Below are 22,678 nucleotides of genomic sequence, written 5' to 3'. Positions count from 1 at the left end.
GTATAGAGTGTTTGGGGGGCCCCAATGTAAAACTTGCATCAGGGCCCACAGCTCCTTAGCTACGCCACTGCTATATCTGATCGAGAAAAGGCCTTTGATACAGATGTAAGTGCTGAAAAGTGAAAAAGGTCATTACTTCAGTTTTTTTTTTCAGCTCAGCAAGGCAGATTTGCCACGGGTGGCTGCTGTTTAGGACCCAGTCTTAACATAAAGCCCTTATCCTGAACATAAAAAAGACTCAGTTCTATGTTCTACTTAACTTTAGTAAACCACATACAATTAATCATCTCAAAAATATATGTTCAGTTCAGGTTTGCTTGAAGTGTAAAGAGAAACTCCAACCAAGAATTGAACTTTATCCCAATCAGTAGCTGATGCCCCCCTTTATATGAGAAATCTATTCCTTTTCACAAACAGACCATCAGGGGGCGCTGTATGACTGATATTGTGGTGAAACCCCTCCCACAAAAAACTCTTGAGTGCATACTCTTGGCAGTTTCCTGTCTGGGAACCGTGCTGCATTGTGGGAAATAGCTGTTTACAGCTGTTTCCAACTGCCAAAAAAGCATGCAGCAGCTACATCACCTGCCAAACAGTAAAAATGTCACCATGTAATAAATGTCAGAATGTAAATCAGGGATTTAAAAGATTTTACAATGGGCAAACACTGACTAAATCATTTATACATAATTATTGTAAAAATTAAGCACTTTTTTATTACATTATTTTCACTGGAGTTCCTCTTTAAGTACAATAATAAGTCAAGTTGACCTTGGAAGAACCAACCAGTAGGATGTGCATTGCAAAGGATAATGACATTAACTAGCGAGGCACAACAGTTAGATTATAGACAGGAGGCACCCTGCCTGCTCCACTGATTGATGGAGTGAGGTCAATCACATCGGGGTGAATTGTTGGTTTGAATTTTAGATTTTGCAGGAGAGTGGTAAAGAATATAAAAAGCTCCATACGGGCCAGACCTTCCCCAAGACAGATCCGTTTGCCTGCAAAAAAAAAAGAAAAAAAAGAAAAAATGTCACCCAACCTGAGTTACACAATTTATTCAATTCGTTATATAAATTGGATAAATCCCAATAATCTTAAAGTGTGTTGTCTGCACATGTTATGATTCTTTTTACTTTTTTGTGTGTTTTTTACATTCTTTTGTGAACCTACCCACAGGTGTGGTGTAATTAAATTGATGGCATTACACTTGCATTAGTGAGAAGAAGCTCTTGTGGGCGTTTGTTAAAAATTTGATTTACAGCAGCTGTTACTGGAAATTGTTTTTTAACTTTCAAAAATGTTTGGGGCATGTCTGTGTTAAGCATCTTACGGCGATAATGCAAATGCAAACAGATGAACTATGGAACACTATACTGCAATGGATATGTAAGAGGCGGATGCCCCTTTAAGAATATTCTGAATGAGAAACGGGCTGGACTGAAATGACAAATGAATATGGCGTCCGGTGAATCCACTCATAGATTCTGAAGAAGATAGACATTTCTATCGAAACATGTCAATGAAATCTTTTTAGCCTGGAAGTGGAGGGGCGCCCTGCTTTTTACTAGGATACAGGACCTGCTTGTACGCAGTTGTCACCAATACAGCTACTGAATTTGAACCTAGCAAGTGTGGATCGCAGGGAAGTATGAGTGCTGGCTGGTGAGGCGGACTGAATTGCGGAGGAAGTGACGTCTACAGCCGGACCGGAAGTGCTACACCGAAGCCCGTCTATGATACAAACTGATCGGGACGGAGCATTCAGAAGCCTATTGAGGTACCCGGCCCTGTATGGAGTGAGTCCTTCACTAGAGGGGAGCATACAAGGAGATATCCACGGACGGATCTATCATCTACCTGCGGTGAGATCGATCCATGACTTTGTATTGCATGCATTGCCGTATATACTCGAGTATAAGCCAACCCGAGTATAAGCCGACCCCCAACTTTTACCTTAATAATTGTGGGAAAATGATTGACTCGTGTATAAGCCGGGGAAAGGAAATGTATGGTGCACTGGTGACTTTTAGAGTGTATTTAGTTACTAGAGTATATGACTCAAGTATAAACCGAGACCCCCACTTTTACCAAGACCCCCACTTTTGGGCCACTTTTTTGGGTCCAAAAACTCGGTTTATACTCGAGTATATACGGTATATACAAGTTGTGAGGACGTGTGGAATACTGATTGTGCAACTAATGTGAAGAGTTACGATAACAGGCACAAGCCACTTCTTAGACAGAGCGCAGGTATGAAAAGCGTATTTTTTCCTAGAAGGTGAAAACTGTGTACATTTTTATTGGAAAACCTTTTTTTTTTTAGGGGGAATTTTGCGCAAAGGTGTTTACATATTTTTTTTTTTTTTTAGAAAAGGAAACCAGGTTGCTCAAGTGTGAGTCATATGTGTGAATGAGTCTCTCTGCAGTGCGAACCTATTTACTTTACATAATTTATATGAGCAAAAGCCAATTAATTCCCAAGTGGAGGTATTATTCACCATATGTTCATTTTTACGAATTATACAATTCTGCAATATAGATAAATCTGGAAAACTTGGTGCATTGATGCCTGCTTAAAAACAAGAAGAGAATAGAGAGCCCAATATGGTGCAGTATTGTCAGGTAAAATGAAGAGTTCAATACAATTTTAAGTATATATACTCACAAACACGGGTTACCCATAGGCAACCACTTTAAATGCAGGTGGGGAGCATTAGGAGCTGACCCCACTCAGGTTAAGAAGTCGCTCTCTGTAGATAGTAGATGGGGATGCACCCCTCCACCCAGGGTGGACTAGAAGATCAGCAAAAACTCAGTATACAGAGGCGCCAGAGTAGAGTAAAACGTTTTAAAAACTGCTTAAAAACAGAGGGGGATGTTAAGGTGGACTTACCTCCCTCTTACAAAAAAGAAAACTCACTTGAATCTCGATAAAACAGAATTGACAAATAATTTATTCAACTCCACAAATGTGAAGCGTTTCGCGGGCGTGACCGCGGTTCCAAAGGCAAAAATGGGAGCACAACTCAGTGGGTCAAGCAATAGGTTTGAGCGCCTCTGTCTTGGTGTATTGAGATTGACCAATGATTCATGCAGCTTGAATATCAAGGCTAACATACTCCAGTCTGAAAGACTAGTGTGAATGAGTTTTTTATTGTGTGATGGTATGCAAATCAAATCATCTTTTAACAATCAATAGTACCGAGCCTTAAGTGGTGGTGAAGTGTTTATGTCCAGCGCACCCATTTATCATTTTTATGTGCATGTGTGTGTTAACCTCTTGAGTCACAGAGGTTTATATTCCCCTTGTGACCAGGCCATTTTTTACAATTCAGCCCTTCACAAATGTAATAGTTTGTTGCTCGGTCACATAACTTAGCACCCAAATTAATTTTACCTAATTTTCTTAACACAAATAGAGCTTCCTTTTGGTGTGCTATTTGATTGCTGCTGTTTTTATTTTATTTTTTAAATGAATAAAAATAGACTGAAATTTTGTAAAAAAATTAAAACATACAGGCCCAGTGCACACCAAAACCGCTAGCAGATCCACAAAACGCTAGCGGTTTTTGGAGCGGATTTCAGAGTGAATCTAGGCATGTTTAGAGTCGTTTTCTAAACATACCTAGTGGTTTTGGGTGCGTTTTTGTGTAGCAGATTACACATATTGTTACAGTAAAAGCTGTTACTGAACAGCTTCTGTAACAAAAACGCCTGGCAAACCGCTCTGATGTAGCGTTTTTCAGAGCGGTTTGCATTTTTCCTATACTTTACATTGAGGCAGAAACGCTTCTGCAAACCGCAAACGTGCAGCAGGAGGCACATTTGCAGTTTGCTACAAACCTCAAACCGCTCGTGTGCACCATCCCATTGAAATACATTAGCCAAGCGGATTTACAAGTGGATGCGGCCGGCGGATCGCAACCAAAACCGCTCGGTGTGCACTGGGCCACAGATACGTTAGCTGGCTTCCCCTTTGAATTGGCCCTAGACTAAGATACATATACTACACTATGGGCCTGATTCACAAAGCGGTGATAACTCAGTTATCACGCCTAAAAGACTTTAGGTGTGATAAGCTTTGCACCGCTGAGTTAGCACCGATTTGTGCTCTTTATCGTGCGCAAAGTCCTGTGCGCAAAGTTTTACGCACGCAATCGCGTAATTCCGCGCGCAGTGCCCATAGGGTCTAATGGGCGCATCGCGTGCACTGCACCGTGCGCCGCGCAACTGTGCACGCAAAACTTTGCGCGCGGGAATTTCGCACGAGTTTCATTTTATCACGCCTAAACTGAGTTCAACCGCATCTTCATCTTCTTCAACCGCATTTCTCGCTTGCACCTTCACAATCACAGCCAACCTCCTCCACTCTGGCGACTCCGCCTCCCACCTTTGAGCGGAAGAAGCCAATGTCTGCCAGTCACCCCCTTGCCTGGCATCTGACAGCTGGCGTGGCGGAACTATTATCCCGCCAGCTGTTACCATACCAGCTGGTGGACTCTAAGGCCTTCCGAAAATTTGTGGCCATTGGGATACCGCAGTGGAAAATACCAGGCCACAATTATTTCTCAAAAAAGGTGATACCCAAACTGTACCGAGAAGTAGAAAGGCAAGTGGTGTCAAGGGTCCATCTGACCACGAATGCCTGGCCTGTCAAGCACGGTCAGGGCAGATACATTACTTACACAGCCGATTGGGTCAACCTGGTGACCGATGACAAGCAGGGAGTATGTGGCTGTGCAGCAGAGCAACTTGTGACACCTCCACGACTTGGAGGCAGGCCTGCTGCCACCTCCTCTCCTTCTCCTCCTACTTCTCCTGCTACATCCTCTTCACTGTCGTCGTCCTCCTCCTCCTTTGCTGAGTGGCAGTGCAACTCTACTGGGGCTGCGATCTCCTCTCCAGCTACACAGCCCCAGCTCCCCAGGGCCTATGCTGCATGCCAGGTACGACGGTGTCACGCCATCTTAGACATGTCTTGCCTCAAAGCGGAGAGTCACACAGGAGCAGCTCTCCTGGCTGCTCTTAACAAACAGGTGGATCAATGGCTGACCCCGCACCAACTGGAGTTCGGCATCGTGGTGTGTGACAACGGCAGCAATCTCATTTCAGCTTTGAATTTGGGAAAGTTGACACATGTACCCTGCATGGCACATGTGCTCAATCTCGTAATCCAGAGATTTGTGTCTAAGTACCCAGGCTTACAGGACGTCCTAAAGCAGGCCAGGAAGTTGTGTGGGCATTTCAGGTGGTCTTACACGGCCATGGCACACTTGGCCGATATTCAGCGGAGAAACAACTTGCCGGTGAGGAGCTTGATTTGCTATAGCCCGACTCGCTGGAATTCGACCCTCCTGATGTTCGACCGCCTGCTACAACAGGAGAAAGCCAACAAACAGTATCTCTACAACTACAGTCAAAAGATACAGTCTGGGGAGATGGGGATGTTCTGGCTGAAGTAGAGGACACTCATGCGAAATGCCTGCAGGCTCATGCAGCCGTTTTAGCAGGTGGCAAACGCAGTGAAGGCGCCATCAGTGACTTGACCCCGTATGCCCTCTTCCTGGAGCGTGCCATGCGTAGAGTGGTGGATCAAGCTGTGGATGAGCGTGAACAGAAACAGTTACAGGAGGAAGCGTTGAGGGATCAATTCTCATCAGAACCAGATGTTTCCTCAACACCTGCGGCAGCACAGAGGGGGGAGGAGGAGGAAGAGTCGTGTGAGGAAGAGGAGTCAGATGATGAGGAAGGTGTTTTTTTTTTTTTTGAGGAGGAGGTAGCAGAAGAACAACCGCAGCAGGCGTCGCAGGGGGCTTGTGCTGCTCAACGCTCCGTGGTATTGTTCGGTGCTGGGGGGAGGAGGAGAACTTACCTGACATCACTGAGGTAGAGCAAGAGGAGTTGGATAGTACGTCTGGATCCAACTTTGTGCAGATGGCATCTTTCATGGTGTCCAGCCTGTTGAGGGACCACCGCATACAAAACTCAAGGGGAATGAGTTGTACTGGGTGGTGGCCACGCTACTAGACCCTCAGTATAGGCACAAAGTGGCGGACATGTTACCAACTCACCTGAAGCCAGAAAGGATGCTGCACATGCAGAAAAAGCTGGCAACTATGCTTTACAGTGCGTTTAAGGGGGATGTCACAGCACAACAGAATAAAGGTGCCACTGCCAGTAATCCTCCTCCTCCCATGTCCATGCAGGCAAGGACAGGACGCTCTAGCGATCTCATGGTGATGTCGGACATGCGGACATTCTTTAGTCCAACGCCTCGCCTTAGCGCTTCCGGATCCACCCTCCACCAATGCCTGGACCGGCAGGTAGCTGACTACCTGGCCTTAAGTGTGTATAACACTGTGAGCAGCGATGACCCCTTGGACTGCTGGATGCGCAGGCTTGAGCTGTGGCCAGAGCTGTCCCAATTTGCCATCCAACTTCTGTCTTGCCCTCCCTCAAGCGTCCTGTCAGAAAGGACCTTCAGTGCAGCTGGAGGCATTGTCACTGAGAAGAGAAGTCGCCTAGGTCACAAAAGTTTTCAGTACCTCACCTTTATCAAAATGAATGAGGCATGGATCCCGGAGGGTTACTGCCCGCCTGAAGATTAAGTCAGTCCCCGCACACAGCATTTCTGCCTGCAGGCCGTGTGACTGCCTGCCCCATGACTAAGTCTGTCCCCACACAGCATCTCTGCCTGCAGGCCGCTTGACTGCCTTCTCCGCCACCACCAACAGGGTCCAGGACTCCAGGCGGATTCCTGAATTTTGAAGGCCGCTGCTAGCAAAACAAAAGGCATGTACATGTGTCAATTTCCCTTCGTGATTGTTACCTTGCCGTGGTGAAGGGGCTTGCATACCACAATGAAGCAATGACCGACGGCTATATGAGTGTCTCGGGGGGTGGCACACCAAAGATAATAAGGTTGTTGCTTCATTGTGGACAGACCGGATTCTACCTTATCCTGGGTGGGGGCGAGGGGGCTGGCTACCTTATCCTGGAATTGGGGGGATTAAGGGTACTGGCTACCTTATCCTACAGGGGGTGGGGGGGAAGGGTCTCATCTGCTACTTTATCGAGGGGGGGGGTAGTGGGGGCTCATCTGGCTCCTTATCCTAGTGAAGGGGGAGAGAGAAGGCACATCTGGCTTCTTATTCTGGGGAGAGAAAGGGGCACATCTTGCTAATCTACTTGGGGGGGGGACAAGGGCACATCTGGTTACTGAGGGGGGATATCTGGCTTCTTATCCTTGGTAGGAAGCACACATCTGGCTTCTATAAAGGGGAGGGTTGAGCACATCTGTCTTCTAAACATGGAGGCGGTACATGGAGGAAGGGGTACATCTGTTTACTATACTGTGGGGGTAGAGGGATGGAGGTACATCTGGCTAGAACTGGGAAGAGGATAAGGGAGAACACCTGACTAATACACTGAGGAGGGGGCACATCTGGTTACTATACTGTGGGGGGGAAGGGATGACGGTACATCTAGCTACTACTGGGAAGGCGGGGGGGGGGGGGGGGGTATGGGAGATCACCTGGCTAATACATTGGGGAGGGGGTCACATTCTGGTTATTATACTGTGGGGGGGAAGGGATGACGGTACATCTGGCTACTACTGGGAAGGCGGGGGGGGGGGGAGGTATGGAAGATCACCTGGCTAATACATTGGGGAGGGGGTCACATTCTGGTTATTATACTGGGGAGGGGGCTGCCTAATACTTTTTGGTGGCATATCTGGTTATTGTACTGAGAGCAAGTTTGCTACCTATACTGGGGTGGGCACAGTTTGGAGGGGGAGGGGCACTTTGGAACCTCTGCCTCTAGTGCTGGAGAACCTTGTCCCAGCCCTGACTCTCACAACTGCTTTCTACTGCCTGGTAACTGCTTACTGCTGTCTGGTAGCTGCTTGCTGACGCCTGGTAGCTGCTTGTTGAGTCCATAATTCCACTGTCCATGGAAAAGAGGCTAAACTCTCACAACTGCTTGCTGCTGCCTGGCAACTGCTAATTGCCGCTTATAAGGCTGATAATATTAGTAAACTTGAATTCCTGATTATTATAAAGTATGTTATGTTTACTTACCTGTGTGCATAAATACATTGTTTGTGAGAGCTTATTTCGCCTGAGTTTTAGATTCAGCCACGGTACCTGTGCTGCTGTGAAACCACAGCCCAAATTGCTTAGCCGTTCCAAGCGCGGCTTTCAGGGTTGCAATGCACTGCAATGCGATTCTGATGGCAGGCCATTGCAGGAATAGGCAGCATTTCCACGCCTGGCTCACCTGCGGGAACATGCTGCAAATCCAGTAGTAGTGAAACTGTGTCCTATTCAATATTTCAGCAACATAGGTCGGAGCAGTGCTTTTCAGCGCAGGTAGATTTGGGTGCAACCGGCGCCAACATAGACTCTAATAGGAATTAAAGCTATAGTCCGCTCAGTGAGTAACGTCGGCTCCATCAGAAGAGCCGAAGTTGCTTTTAAAACACAATAATTCGGCCTCCAGCAATAGCTGGAAACCGAATTATATCATTCCCCCACTATCCATGGTGGCCTGGAGGGGGAATAGTAATTAATACGGCCCGGACTTGTGCAGAAGCAGGATCAGCCATATACCGTCTGTGTCCTGTGCCCAAGTCTACCAGCACCGATTTCAAATATATGCACATAGGTACCTGTAGAGAAAGGCATGAATGCATCATTGAATCTGAAGCGATTGTTCTCATCCAAGAAGTTTTCAGGGTTGAAAGTGTGAGGGTTTTTGAACTTCTCAGGATCGGTGTGGACAGAGCTCAGCACTGGGATGACTTCTGTACCCTGTAGACCATATATGACAAAATAAAGAGCAATCTTTATAAGAATAAGCAGAACTTTGTGATAAAAATTTGTCACTCATCATACCTAGACTGTTCTACACCAGCATGCTTTATTATAAGCATAAGGGTTAAGCCAGCACCTATTCAGTAAAAAGTCCTTGGGCTAGACTCCCTAATTATGCTAATACCTACTGAGTGCACCCAAGTGGCTGCAGCTCAAGTGCTAAAAGCTGGGTAGGGTACTGATTAAGGGCTCATGACACAGGAGATCAGGGTTCAAATCTCAGTTTCCTGTTCAGTAAGCCAGCAACTATTCAGTGAGGAGACCTTGGGCAAGACTCCCTAACACTGATACTGCACTATAGAGTGCCCTCTAGTGGCAGCAGCTCTGGCGCTTTGAGTCTGCCAGGAGAAAAGTGTGATATAAATGTTCTCTGTCGTGTCTTCTACACAGCACATACCTTTAGTATTTAGAAGCATGTACACAAGAAGGTACTGAGGGCTACTGAGGAAAGGGGAAAAGCAATATACAGGAATAATTTTATATGCTCATATAAAAAAAAGGATTGCGTTGTGGAAACCTTATTTCTACCAGCCAAGCTATTGGTATAGATCTGCAAACTTGGCTCTCCAGCTGTTAAGGAATTACACTTCCCACAATGCATTTGCCTTTATGAATCATGACTGTGGTTGTCAGACTCCTGCAATGCATTGTGGGACGTGTAGTTCCTTAACAGCTGGAGAGCCAAGTTTGCAGATCACTGGTATAGAGACATGACAATAAATCATCATAACTAATCTCTGCATGGTATTCTGCCCCCTCCACCCTCCCACATTTGATGGGTACTGCCCCATGACTAACCTTGCAGAGAGAGCTCTATCTTCATATTGAATGGGGGACAGCGATGGAACGAGGGCACACAGAGCGAGGACTGGGAAGGCTCTATGAGATCCAGAGCCTTTCCTCTTCTTAGGTAAGTATCTAACCTGAAGCAAGTTTCCTCACTTCAGGTTTGCTTTAAAGTGAACCTGAGATGTAATAAAAAAAAAGAAATGTATACATACCTGGGGCTTCCTCCAGACCCCTTCATGCTGATCGGTCCTTCACCGTTCTCCTCTGCCGCTTGGATACTCAAAGTCTCAGTAATTTGGCCAATTGGGGCATAATGCGCATGCAGGCCCAGCTGTGCACACACCCCGTCGCACTCGTTCTGCACCTGCGCAATATTACTGCGCAGGCACAGAACACTGCCGGCCATGGGAGCTCAACAGGAGAGTGCGCTTGGCTGGACTGCACCTGCTCTAACTGGCTGAATTACTGGGACCCATAGTGGAGGATCCAGGCAGCAGAGGAGGATGGCGAGGGACTTATCAGCCTCAAAGGGGCTGGAAGAAGCCCCAGGTATGTATACATTTCTTCTTTTAATACATCTCAGGTAAACTTTAAGGGGGTCATACTCTGCAATCCTCTTCTGTCTGTTTGTTTTTCATTGTGGTGTTCTCTGCTGCACTCACCTTTGGAAGGAAGTATCCTCTGAAGTGTGTGTCACGTATGACACAGTGGGGCAGGCTTAGTGGGATGATACTGGTGAAACGTTGTATCTCGTGTATCACAGCATCAGTGTATGGCATTTTGCTCCGATCTTCCACTGTTGGGCATCGGTTTCTTCCAATCACTTTATCTATCTCCTCATGGACTTTCTCTGCACAGAAACAGAAAAACAGAATGAAAGACATCAACATATCACATGGAGACGTGGCAGATGAGATCTTTTCGCCTGCTTTTCAAGTTTACAATACTCTGTTTACACAGTATATTTTAATGAGACTTAGGGGATGATTCAAAAAACATATCTTTTCAATTTCCTCTCCTGATCTATTTACAGTATCTCATGAATTGTCTCTGGTCCAAAAATAGAAATGGCACGAACGGTTCGACCACGTACTTATTCGCTCAAACTTCAGTGTTAAATATATATATATATATATATATATATATATATATATATATATTTATATTTATATATATATATATATATATATATATATATATATATATATATATATATATAGCGCTAGACAATTATTCTATTATCGCACTTCACCAAGGTTCCTTTCACCCCTGCTGCTCCTTCAATGTAGGTCCTAACGATCTACATATTTATGCAGCTTAATGGAGTATTGTATATTGTTTTTTCTTGATTGAAGTGCACTTCACCTGTATGTACATTGATCTACCTTTTATTCCTTTTATGAAATAAATTGTGAATTAACATTATTTTCCCAGCACCACTTCATTTACTGCAATTAACAGCCATAGATGGGAGCAGGGCCGGAAACAAATAAAGCTGACAAAAAAGAATAGCTGAAAGTTGTTGTGAAAAAAAGACTAAAAATTATGTAAAAATTCAAATCAAAACTGAGTCCACCTTCTTTTATGTGGGCTAATGTTATTATCGTGGTACTAAAATTAGTACGTTTCTAGAAACAAAAACTTCCCAAAGCCAATCCTTAAAGAGAATCTGTATTGTTAAAATCGCACAAAAGTAAACATACCAGTGCGTTAGGGGACATCTCCCATAACCCTCTGTCACAATTTCGCTGCTCCTCGCCGCATTAAAAGTGGTTAAAAACAGTTTTAAAAAGTTTGTTTATAAACAAACAAAATGGCCACCAAAACAGGAAGTAGGTTGATGTACAGTATGTCCACACATAGAAAATACATCCATACACAAGCAGGTTGTATACAGCCTTCCTTCTTAATCTCAAGAGATCATTTGTGTGTTTCTTTCCCCCTGCAGCTATCTTCCACTGAAGTGTCAGGCTGTTTCTTCCTGCAGAGTGCAGACAGCTCTGCCTGTATTTAATTCCTCAGTATGTGAAAGCCCAGCCAGCTCAGAGGACGATTTATCCAGCTTGTAAAAGATAATAGAGAAGAGAGAAGCTGCACTAATCTAAATAACACACAGGCAGCCAGTGTGCATAGAGGGGCCTGGAAGGGGGAGTTCATAGCAGAACCACAACACTGAAGAACTTGGCAGCCTTCCAGACACAGGCCGACAAGTCTGACAGGGAAAAGATACATTGATTTATTACAGAGACTGTGATAGCAGAAAGTGCTGCAGTAAGCCAGAACACATTAGAATAGCTTTTGGAACTTGTAGGATGGTAAAAAACAGGATGCAATTTTTGTTACGGAGTCTCTTTAAAGAAATATTCGCTTCTGCAAATAATGAGGATCACATATAAGACTCAACCTTTCTTTTAATGCTGCAAGAGCACTAACACAGCTACAATCATTTCATTTCCAGTTCTGTAAGGTACATACGGTATGACATTTTGGAAAATTTGTGTTTTTATTTTTGGAGCCAAATCTGCTGAATTGTCTGTCAAGTTTTGTAACTATTAGATATATTTGCTTTATTTTGTTATATGCTAGATCGATAAAATGTGTCCATAATGAATAATCTGACTTAATTATCAGTCACCAAGCCATGATCATTGAATACTGTTAGGTTACAGCCCTGCTTGAAGACAAAAGCAAAAAGCCCTTTTGCGTGTAGAAATTTCTTATAGAAACCAGCAGGTGGAGCTCCAGAACAAAATTAAAGATTCACATGCAATATTTTATGTGTCCGAATATAAGAATAAATATTAAGGTAATGGGATGTTTTAGACAATAAGTTCCTGCAAGCCCTGAGCAACCATAAAAAAAGGACAGCAATCTGTGAATAGATAATTGTAATAATAGAGAAATTGTGATCTTCTGACAGATTGCAACTTCATTGATTGATATTTTTAAGTAGATTGTCCATTTAAGATCATAGTCTTTATAAAGTGGAGAGACCAGCTTTTGGGCCTTTCTCCACAACCAGTTGACAGGCAGGGGAAAGCCTCTCGAACTCTCACAACTGCTTGCTCCTGCCTGGCAACTGCTTTCTGCTGCCTGGTAACTGCTCACTGCTGCCTGGTAACTGCTTGCTGAGCACACATTTCCACTGTCCATGGAAAGGGTCCCTTTATGCTATAGTGCTGATCAGTGCTTTACTTACCATAATTACCCTAAAGTAGTGATCCAAAGCTTAATTCACTTTAAGCTTTTTAAAGTGGTAATTAGGGACGATCAATGAGATGCAAATCATTCTGAGTTCATACAGCTTGCCAATGGACCACTGGAATGTTACCTTGGTGGATTTCGATTGGTCTGACTCCAAGCATAAAAAATTTGCATAATCCTTTATGAACTCAAAATGATTTACATGACATTGACCACCCCTAGTGGTAATTTCTGGCAATGGTGGTCAGGGATGAGCGACGCATTAAAAACAAATGAAATCCAAATGGGTTTCATTTGGATTTCAACCTCCTAATTATTGCACCTGAGCAGGTGTGTGCGGGGGGAGGGGATGTTAAACCCAGCAGGCATCTTCTTTAACCCGTCCCACGGTGCGGTCACGTGACTACAAACACTTCCTCCTTCCGGGTTGAAGGAGGAAGTGTTTGTAATCATGTGACGTGGCTTGTTGGAACGCATCGTGAGAGGTGCCGTGGGATGGGCTAAAGAAGATGTATGCTGTAGGTACAGGCACACTGTACAACAATGTTTAGCATTCAATTTACAGGCGGTGGGGGTGAGTTCCCTTGAGGTGAGAGATCCAGGGCTTGCCCACACTTCCCTCTAGGTATCGCATGGTGGTTTGGGGGCCCCAGCCAGTAAGAGAGACCTGGGGCCCCCGGCTGTCGTGCGGACCAGTGTTTGTGATTTTAAATTTCTATTTTGCAGCTTCCGGGATGCGGTTGATAGGTGAGTGGTTAGGGAAGGGACCATGTGGCAGATGTGCCTTCACGGGGTGTCCCTGTAAAACGATGCAATCTACGATTTCCTCCAACTGAAGCCTCCCACCTAAATGCTAATTTATGCAATTCCTGCTAGATTTGGTACAGCAGGCAAAGGGTGTATAACAGTACACCTGATTGGCTGACTGGCGTCTGCTGACCAGATAAAGGCAGGAGATTGCTCTAGCTGGGAGTTAGCAATTGTGTTTGTTGTAATATGGAGATAGATAGGTAAATAGCATGCTCACAAAACAAGTTTTCCTGCAAAGGCAAACACAGGGTAAACATTATGGGGAAAATTTGAATCTGACTTTACTTGGGTAACAATCTTCACTAGGTCCTCAAGCAGGTGTCTCTCTTATAAAAAGTGAGAGTTGTCAGGTAAAAAGAACAGTTTATTGGGACTAGAAACAATATAGAACTTAGAGGCTATGATCAGCGATGAGCGAAAATGCCAATAGTCCTTTCTCATCAATTTTCTTGAAAAGAATGTTAAAGAGAATCTGTATTGTTAAAATCGCACAAAAGTAAACATACCAGTGCGTTAGGGGACATCTCCTATTACCCTCTGACACAAGTTCGCCGCTCCTCGCTGCATTAAAAGTGGTTAAAAACAGTTTTTAAAAGTTTGTTTATAAACAAACAAAATGGCCACCAAAACAGGAAGTAGGTTGATGTACAGTATGCCCACACATAGAAAATACATCCATACACAAGCAGGCTGTATACAGCCTTCCTTTTGAATCTCAAGAGATTATTTGTGTGTTTCTTTCCCCCTGTTCTCATGCACTGAAGTTTCAGGCTGCTCGTTTCTTCCTGCAAACAGCTTTGCCCTTGTCTGTAATCCTTCAGTATGTGAAAGCCCAGCCAGCTCAGAGGACGATTTATCCAGCTTGTAAAAGATAAGAGAGAAGAGAGAAGCTGCCCTAATCTAAATAATACACAGGCAGTGTGCATAGAGGGGCCTGGAAGGGGGAGTTCACAGCAGAACCACAACACTGAAGAACTTGGCAGCCTTCCAGACACAGGCCGACAAGTCTGACAGGGGAAAGATACATTGATTTATAACAGAGACAGTGATAGTATAAAGTGCTGCAGTAAGCCAGAACACATTAGAATAGCTTTTGGAACTTGTAGGATGATAAAAAACAGGATGCAATTTTTGTTATGGAGTCTCATTAAATTTGATTTTTGAGCAAAAAAGCCATCGATAATAAGTTTTGTTATTTTTGCACTTTTTGTGGTATAACCACTTCCGGATACCGGGTGGTTTTGCTGATCGGTGCTGCGTGGGCTCTCCAGCCCGCAGCACCGATCAGCTAGCAGCCAGGCCGATCAGACTTCCCCCCTTTTTTCCCCACTAGGGGGATGTCCTGCTGGGGGGGTCTGATCGCCGCCGGCTGCTTGCGCTTGCGGGGGGGGCTCTCTTCAAAGCCCCCCTCCGCAGCGCTTTCTGGCCGCCTTCCCCTTCCCTCCCTCTACCTCCCCCTGTGAGCGGCGCAGGACGGAATTCCGTCCTGCGCCTGATGGGATAGGCTTCAGCCTATCAGGTGCCGGCGGTCCCCGGCCAATCAGAGGCCGGGGATCGCCGATCTCCGCCACGGCGCTGCTGCGCAGCAGCGCCGTATACATGTAAACACCGGGGAAGATCTTCCCCGTGTGTTTACATTTACCCTGCGAGCCACGATCGGCGGCTCGCAGGGTGTTCACGGAGACACCCTCCGTGAACTGACATGGAAAGGCCGCTCGTACGAGCGGCCGTTTCCATGCAATCCACTTCAGGATTCAGGGGCGTAGTTAAGCGTACGCCGAATCCTGAAGTGGATAATATACAGATTTTTTACCTTTCGCTTAAAAAAATAAAAATGTTGTTTTTCCATGCTTTTCCCAGTAAGATATTGATTTTTTTTTTTGCATTTTCGCTGAAACCACGAAAACGTGAAAATACAATGACTTTGGCTTAAATTTGCAAGCAACAATGGTTATGATTTCAAATTTAAAAAGCAGTACTGTTACACAAGGAAGCAGGTGAGACTTATGAAATTCATTCTAGTGGGTGCTAAAAAAAGTTTATAACTCATCAGGCTTGCATTTACCTGAGAAGAAAAGTGTTGATATCTTGCACTCCTAATTTTACACTTTTAAGATAACCACAAACGTTACAATCTTATTGTTAAATTTTACCCCAGTTCGGTTAAAACGATTGGTTGTACCAAATAAGTGATTTTTTTTCTATCTATCTATCTATCTATCTATCTATCTATCTATCTATCTATCTATCTATCTAGCTATGAATATTCATTGTGAATATGTAAACGGGTAAGTCTTTAAAAAAAAAATTCTTTACCCACGTAATTTCCTTAAAGGACAACTATCAAAGTTAACTAAAATTCTAAATGCCACATATATTTCCAGTTATTACTAGCAAATAGCAATACAATGGCTTTTTTTCCATCTTTTCATGTTTTATTTGAGGAAAATGAAATTTACAGAGAATAGTTCTCACTGTGAGCATTACTATGGAGGTCTGTGTCCAGCACATCCAGCATGCAGAAACACCTTCACTGGCTCTAATACTGTGACTGGAATCTGTTCAGCATGATAGAAAGTAGAAATATAGATTTAAATAAGTGTAAATAATAATTAGCTGTGGCTCTATCTGTGAGTTGCGCTCGTCTCTCTCTCGCTCATCCTATCCCTTGCAATGTAAAGTAAACAGTTTACAGCCAGATTACAGTTCAGCTCTGCCACCCTTTCCACCCCTCTCTGATGCTGACACACAATTGTTTACAAACAGCTAATAAACAAAGCATTTTTTCACACAGGCTGTGCTGAGACTCGAGACCTCTGAAAAACTTTACAGTGTTGCTGGCTAAAAGCTCTATAGGTATGTGGGTTTTACAGAAAAACTGTTTCTTTGATAGTGGTTCTTTAAGTATATATTTGTATGATCATTGAAGACAATGGACTGTAACCTCTTGCCGACCACCTAACGCAGGATGGCGGCGGCAGAGATTCTCTGTTCCTCCACGATGCCATATACAGTAGCGTACTCTTGCGAGGAGTGAGACTTAACGGTAGCTTGCGATCGCACGAGGGCGAGCTCCCGTCAGTGAACACAGTGGGCCTTAGCAATCAGCCTGTCGGAGCTGGCAGGCTGTTTTTTTAGTATTTACGAGTTATATATTTATAAGAGCTGACATCTTGTGCAGCGCTGCACAGAGTATAGACTTGTCACATAACTTACACTCTAATCCCTGCCATAGCCATATATCTATACATGTATCGTGTAGTGTGTGTATCATAGTTTAGGGCCAATAAAAGGGGAAGCCAATTAACTTACCTGTATGTTTATTTTTTTTAGATTTCAGTCTTTTTTTTTATTGGAATAAAAAAAAAACTGAAACTAGAAGCAGCAATCAAATAGCGCCTAAAAGAAAGCTCTATTTGTGAGAAGAAAAGGAGATACAATTCATTTGGGTGCTAAGTTGTATGGCCGAGCAATAAACCATTAAGGTTGTGAAGTTCCGAATTGTAAAAAATGGCTTGGTCACTAGGGGGTATAAACCTCTGGTCCTGAAGTGGTTAAAGGAATGGTTTTGAATATAGTTCTAATTTAGAAAGTGCATGCCACCTAATCCATTTAACGTGAGTGTCTATACTGTGCATGTCAGTACAGCTAATCAGAGGGGCTTTCAGGACTATTCATTTCATGTAATGTATTTACTGCCAAGAAGGAATGGAATGTCTGTGTAATCTCTACACTGTTAACCACTTCAGCACCATAGGGTTTTTTGCTTAAAAACCAGAGCAATTTTCACATTTCAGCGCTCCTCCCATTCATTCACCAATAACTTTATTGCTACATCAGAGGGGCTTTCAGGACTATTCATTTTCATGTAATGTATTTACTGCCAAGAAGGAAGGTTTTTTGCTTAAAAACCAGAGCAATTTTCACATTTCAGCGCTCCTCCCATTCATTCACCAATAACTTTATTGCTACTCATCAGATGTAAATGATCTATATCTTGTTTTTTTGCCACAAATTATGCTTGGGTGATATTTGCTTTTAGTAATTATGTTATTATCTGTGCATTTTAAGGGAAAAATGAGAAAAAAAAGAAAAAATACACTATCGCTAATTGTTGGTTATCTCAACATTTAAATAATGTTCCTAGTACAATGTATGGCGATAATATATTAGTTTCTGGTTTGTGTTTTTTGTTTTCTCATTGTACTCTATCAGTAATTAAAAGCCTTATCTTCATATTAACTATGTATTCTCTTTTCAATGCTGTCACTTTTGTCTTTTTTACAAGTATTTATTTAGGGTATAGAGTACATGAAAACAACAGTTTTATTGCTTTTCATTCAGTTTTCCGTAAAAAAAAATCACATGACTTAGCCCTCAGTTGTCAAACAACACAAAATCTATTCTCTCACTTGTCACGGTTAAAATAATACCCTATATACATAATCAGATAGCTTATTGGGCATACAGCACACTGTTTACCACAAGTACGCATATTTACTCCCCTGAGCTTAAGATGAAGTTTTGTGGGGAGTAGATAAGCGTAGCAAGGGATTCAAAGTGGTTATTAAATAATGTGAGATACAGTGAGTGAACTAGAGCAAAGGAAAAAAAATGTATGTAATACCGCTTTGTGCTTGTCATTTAAATGTCCAGTTAAGTGGAACCTTACCTTTATTGGATTATATCCCCGCAGGGCTGTTTTTATAGTAAACTAGCAAAATAATCCTCTCCAAAAATGTGTAGGTATAAAGCTTGGACTGTGAGCAGATACGCTCAGAAGTCAAGACACATGAAGTTTGAATTTAACTGCTAGCATTAGGGCTAGCAATAGTTTGACACATATGAACGTGTTGATGCATTTCTTACATTAAAGCAGCAAGGTCAGCCATAGTATCCCAGGGAAAAACACATATATACTGTAAGTAGACAACTACTTGTTCTACTTACATAACATATGTATTGTACTTTCCACATTTTGATTTCAGTGAATTTTATATAGTAAATAAAGTTCTGTTTCAGGCATTTGCCATCTTAATTCCTTCTAACTAAAGCCAATTCTGGTGTCATTTCCTCCCTTACTTTTTTTTCTCCTACAAACTGCACTGTCATCTCTAGCTTGCTTTGTAAACACATGAGAGCACAGCATAGATCGTATTTCAGCAACTCACTGAACTGCCCTCAGCCAATCTGCGAGGAGCAGGAATGTGTTAGTGGAGATGACAAGCTTCCTTCTCATCGGCAATGTACCAAATAGAGCCAGGGGACTGAGATAGGATTTGATTTATTTCATCAGAAACCTTTCTGATTAGATTGGGATGCTTACAATGCAGGATCAGGTTGTAGACAGCATAACAGACACACACAGAGCAGTGGGTAAATGGAATTTCGATTTTGTGGCTGACAATCCCACTTTAAAGGGCCGATTCCAATTCACTTTTCCTCCTAAGTTTTCTCCCAGGTGATATTTTCAGCCTTTTAAGCCACCAAGCAAGCAAGAAAATACTCAGAATAATTTTGACAGTACTTTTTTCACTTTCTTTTTGGTACTTTTTCAATTGCAGAGTGCTGAAACGTTATTTTAAACAGAAGATGAAAATGTATCTCCTCGGAAAAAAAAACTCATAGATAGTGCTATGCAAAATGAATCCTTTTTGCTGAAGCAAAAACACAAAGTCACTAGCAAGAAGTAACCACTAACCAACATTATTATCACTTGGGTGTTCTTCTCTATGTACTCAGTTAGCATTTGTAGACATGGAAAGCATTGTTTATCTTCATACTTGATGGTAAATGAGATAAAAGATGTTCACCTACTCTGCCTAAGTAAAAAATACATTTTGCTTATGCCTACATTATGCTAAATACAATAAGCCTTGTATTTTACAGTAAGTGTGGTTAAAATGTGGAATGTATTATCACAGGAAGTAGTTATGCGAAATTCTATATCTGTGTTTAAAGCAGAATCGTCACCATAAAAATCAAATTTCAACAGCAACTGGTCTGAGTGTATTAAGTGATAAAGATGCTAATCCTGCATTCAAAACTTTCAAAACTTTTTCTGCTGTTATGATTTGGAGTTATCATATACCTTAGGAGCACTGGCTCTTTAGTAGTTGGTGCCAAAGAATTGCATGCTGGGGTTTCTTTTTATCTATAATATATTCCTCCTCTTCCCTTTATTTCCCTGCCTGCTGCTTATCTGAAACCTGATCCCCTGCTCACTTGTGTTTACAAGCAAGGCTGAGGCGACTCAGTGATTGGAGGAGGCAAGAAAAAAGTAAAGGGCAGAATATACATCACGAGTTAGCCTTAACTGTGGGCAAAAGACATGGCCCCCACCAGGAACAGAATTCTCGTCATTTACTATATAACATTCACTGAAATCAAAACGTGGACAGTACAATACATGTGTTAAGTAAGTAGATCAAGTATTTATCTACTTATATATGTGTTTTTTTTCCCTGGAATAGTATGGCTGATCCTACTGCTTTAAGGGAGCTTGGATGCTTACTTGCATTAAATACATCAATGACTATAATTACTAGATAATTCCCAGCAACGTTAATACAGAGATTTTATCTGATTGCCACCTGGAGTCGTGAAGGTATTTATCTCTTGAAAGCTTAGTTGGCCTAAATCTTGTAAGGGTTTTTAACCTTCATCTGGATCAACTAGGATATGTAAGAGTTTAGGTTAGTGTTGGACCATAATTTCTAGTTGAAATACATCCATCCATCAAGTTATAAATAAAATAATAATAACTTGATGGATGGATGGATTTTTTCAACCAAACTATGTAACTATGTTAACTTCTTATCTCCCATGAGAATGGTATTGGCCATGAAGGCCATACAGAGATGGTATTGGCCAAAAAGGCAATGTCGGGATGGTTTTGTTCAGGTGGCAGAGTCCTATGCTAGCAGGATCTGCCTTACTGGCAAATACCAGACTCAAAAAAGTAAGGAAGGATGGGGAAGGGTTCTTTTTAAAGAACAAGTGACACCCATGCTAATCTAGCAATAAAAAAAACATCTATAAGTAGAAAAATACTACTTCTACTTACATAACAGATGTATTGCACTGTCCACATTATGATTCCTGTGAGTTTTGTAAAGGAAAAGCAGAGAATCTTATTCTAGACAATTTCCATCTTGGTTACCTTTGACCTCTTGGCATAATTTCTTCCTTCACTCTTTTTTTCTCCTCTTGCTAATTGTGTATTCATTATCCACCCTCCTCCCAGAGTCTTCAGAGGTCTATACTAGGAAGTGCATGATCTTACGGTATGTCATTAGAAGGAGGAGGAAATGAAGGGAAGAGGAGGAATATATTATAGATAAACAGACCCCCCCAGCATGACACTGTTTGGCAATGGCAATTAAAGGGACAGTGCTCCTAAGGTATGTAATAACTCCAAACCAAAAAAGCAGAAAAAGTTTTGAAAGTTTTGAATGCAAGATTAGCATCCTTATCACTTAATACACTAAGACCAGTTGCTGCTGACTCCTTTCAGGACGGAATGGATAACTTTAATAATTAACCTGCATAAATTTGATTACTTCCCTGCTGTTGCAGCTTCTCTAATTCAGGTAAATGATTAGATGAGCATTATATAAAATATAATATATACCCAGAGTCTAGCCATTAGGGTGTTTTTTTTAGCACTAATTTATGCAATACGATTTATTGCTGTATGATAAAACTTTAATAAAACTGCTTGAATCAAAAAAAAAATTGTTTTTTTTTCTTTTTGTTCTCACTTTCATGCACTAATATTTTGATATTACACAAAACCCCTAAGTGGTTAAAGTTAACCCTACAGGAGGTAGTTTGATTCAAAAACATTGTGTTATTTTGTGGTAAGAGTTTATGGGCCCAATCCAATTCCATTTTGTTCTAAGTTTTCTCCTAGAGGTAATTTTTCATCTTCTGTTTAAAATAACTTTTTAGCACTTTGCAACTGAAAAAGTCCCAAGAAGTAGAGATGTCCTGAACGGTTCGCTGGCGAACGGTTCCAGGCGAACTTCGGTGGTTCGCGTTCGCCTACCAAACGCGAACTTTCCCGGAAGTTCGATTCACCCCATAATGCTCTATGGAGCAAAACTTTGACCCTCTACATCACAGTCAGCAGACACATTATTGCCAAACACACTGCTCTCAATGCTGGAGGCCCGCCCCCCCTCCCTACATCCTCCAAGCAAGGTCCTTATACCATTTGACTCACTTGTCTGCCTACACTAATTAGTTAAGGGACAGCTGCTACACACTCTGCTAGGGAGATTTTAATTAGGCTCTTGTGGGTCCCTCCACCCTTCTACCTATTACCTCCTCCCTCCTACCGGAGGGAGGAGGGTCTCATCTGCCAGAGAATTATATTATTTCAAAAGCCAGTTTACATACCATAGCTGAGAATTGAACCCAGTACTAACTGAAGCTGGCCTAGCATTTACCATTTATGCTCAATCCAAGAGAAAAATTAGACAAGATAGCAGCGTTAGGAAGACTTGCCTAAGGTCTCCTACTGGATAGGTGCTGGCTTACTGAACAGACAGAGACGAGATTCGAACTATGGTCTCCTGTGTCAGAGGCAGAGCCCTTAACCATTACACCATGCAGCCACTGCTTACAGAGATGTAGCCAGACATGGCCTTGTATTTTTGTGTTCAACAGTTGTCAAGAGAAAAATTAGACAAGATAGCAGTGTTAGGAAGACTTGCCCAAGGTCTCCTACTGAATACAGAGAATAGGTGCTGGCTTACTGAACAAACAGAGATGGCATGTAGTGTTGGTGAGAGAGAGAGAGAGAGATATGAATCTACCTGGCTATCTGGGGTTCTCTTTGGACAACTGTTGAACACAAAATACAAGGCCATGTCTGGCTATATCTCTGTAAGCAGTGGCTGCATGGTGTAATGGTTAAGGGCTCTGCCTCTGACACAGGAGACCAGAGTTGGAATCTAATCTCTGTCTGTTCAGTAAGCCAGCACCTA

At 42.6% G+C, this 22,678-nt stretch overlaps 1 protein-coding gene across 2 annotated transcripts in view; it reads right to left on the bottom strand.

The window, feature by feature from the left end:
- Window positions 1–822: 822 nt before the first annotated feature.
- Window positions 823–22,678, bottom strand: part of LOC137528948 (cytochrome P450 2F3-like) — a 51,704-nt gene continuing 29,848 nt past the window's right edge. For both annotated transcript variants that reach the window (XM_068250753.1, XM_068250754.1), the window contains 3 exons: window positions 10,334–10,521; window positions 8,678–8,819; window positions 823–1,004 (listed from right to left, as the gene is read on the bottom strand). In XM_068250753.1, coding sequence (XP_068106854.1) covers window positions 823–1,004; window positions 8,678–8,819; window positions 10,334–10,521 — 512 coding nt within the window. The remainder of the gene's footprint in view (window positions 1,005–8,677; window positions 8,820–10,333; window positions 10,522–22,678) is intronic.

This window comes from Hyperolius riggenbachi, chromosome 8 (assembly GCF_040937935.1).
Source record: "Hyperolius riggenbachi isolate aHypRig1 chromosome 8, aHypRig1.pri, whole genome shotgun sequence".
In the NCBI taxonomy this organism is placed as follows: domain Eukaryota; kingdom Metazoa; phylum Chordata; class Amphibia; order Anura; family Hyperoliidae; genus Hyperolius; species Hyperolius riggenbachi.
This window is presented reverse-complemented; position numbering and strand designations above follow the sequence as displayed.